The 1,661-nt window shown below is 57.4% G+C and overlaps 1 protein-coding gene across 1 annotated transcript; it reads right to left on the minus strand.

The window, feature by feature from the left end:
• Positions 1–729: 729 nt before the first annotated feature.
• LOC113213461 (cuticle protein 76-like) lies at positions 730–1,624 on the minus strand. Its single transcript, XM_052265600.1, has 2 exons — positions 1,517–1,624; positions 730–1,418 (listed from the first exon to the last, which is right to left on the minus strand). The coding sequence occupies exons 1-2, from the start codon at positions 1,526–1,528 to the stop codon at positions 900–902; spliced, it is 531 nt and encodes a 176-aa protein (XP_052121560.1). The 5' UTR covers positions 1,529–1,624; the 3' UTR covers positions 730–899.
• Between the last annotated feature and the right edge of the window lie 37 nt (positions 1,625–1,661).

Here is a 1,661-nt window from a genome sequence, read left to right on the forward strand (position 1 = left end):
ACGTACACGGTGGGCGTTGCCCGCCCGCCCGCCTGGTCCGCCGCCAGGCCCATGGCTTTGCCCCTGACCCTCACAACGAGTCTTTCCGGACGCCCCCCTCCCCCTCTCCGCCGGGCCACCTCGCAGCGGACGGCGAGTGCTCGCATTTCAATGAATGACAGCGCGGTGTCACAAAAAATGACAACGGGAATAGTTTGGCCCGATAAAATACAGGCGAATTTCACAAGGATGCTCACAGGTGTTTCGTGGGCTGCACCTGGCGCCTCTTCTGCCCTCTAGGCCCCATTTGTTCTCCAGTGCCGTGGGGTTGCCTAGGCGACAGCTGGGCAACCCGTCCAACGTGGGCGAGCGAAGGTGCAGCACGTGCGCTGGGTGTATTCGTGGAAAGTGTTGCGTACTTTAACTAGCAACACGACTGCACACGCTGATTAAATATCAAGAAACTGCAACCGACGATCCGGTTAACGAACGATATTTTGCTCCGTTTTCTTTCCCCTTTTCCGTCGTCATTTATTTGCCACGTGTAGACATGAGTTGTATCTTTCCCCTTAACTTTTAAACTATTTTGAATTGGACATTGGAGAAAATTTTCAATGCAGCGGCAAGATGCCAAGTAAAAAAGTAAAGAATGGATTGTGTGTTTCCCCCTTCAGTTTTACCGCCTCAAGAAGTGTTAAAGATTTTGATCAGATTCATTTTAAGGAAGAAAATCAGTTCAAACAATGGAGGTTTACTGTAGTTGGTTCATTTTATTTTCAAATAAATAGGGAAATAAATAATTTGTCTCGTTATTTACACGATGACTCACGATGAGATCTCCGTCATTTTTCTGTTCTGGGGTGGTTCAATAAATAAATGATTTTTGATGACAGGTTGGTGAGGCAGTCTTGTGGAGCACTCTAGTAGGCGTAGGTGATGGGGCCGCTGGAGTAGGTCATGTGGGAGACCACGGGGGCAGCGGAGTAGGCAACGCCGAGGAGACCAGCGTGGGCGACGGGGGCAGCGGCGTAGGCGGGGGCGGCGTAGGCCTTAGCGATGGGGGCGGCGTACGCAGCGGGGGCGGCGTAGGAGTGGGCAGCGTAGGCAGCGGGGGCGGCGTACGAGGCGTAGGCGGGGGCGGCGGCGGCGGCGTAGGCGGCGACGGGGGCGTGGGCGAGGATCTGGGCGTCGTTGCTCACACGGACGTCAGAGCGGGACACGCTGGAGAAGGGGGTCTGGATGGTCTTCTGCTCGTAGGAGGTCTGGCCCTGGTTGCCGAAGGTCCTCAGGGTGTTGGAGGACTGGGAGGTGAGGGTGGGGGTGCCGACGGCCACGGGGGCAGCGGCGTAGCCGTAGGACACGGGGGCGGCGGCGTAGCCGACGGGGGCGCCGATCAGACCGGCGTTGGCCACGGCCAGGGCGGCGGCGAGGACGACGAGCTGTAACGATAGAGGCACACGATATTGTCAGGCCGTTTGGAGCGATTAAAAAGCAAGTGGAATACGCGCTCCTCGCGGTGCACAATCCGAGGGCTTACCTTGAATGCCATGGTGCTTGGAGGTGGTTGGGAGTAGTCACTGGGGCGACTGATGCTGCTCGGAGGTCCGCGGCCGCTTTTATACTCCCGATACTCTGCGCTGGGCCCGGCGGGGAAGGGGTGACTGGCCACTCCCTGGAAGTAC

The sequence above is a fragment of the Frankliniella occidentalis genome, unplaced genomic scaffold (genome assembly GCF_000697945.3).
Source record: "Frankliniella occidentalis isolate FOCC.00 unplaced genomic scaffold, Focc_3.1 Scaffold2, whole genome shotgun sequence".
Classification (NCBI taxonomy): domain Eukaryota; kingdom Metazoa; phylum Arthropoda; class Insecta; order Thysanoptera; family Thripidae; genus Frankliniella; species Frankliniella occidentalis.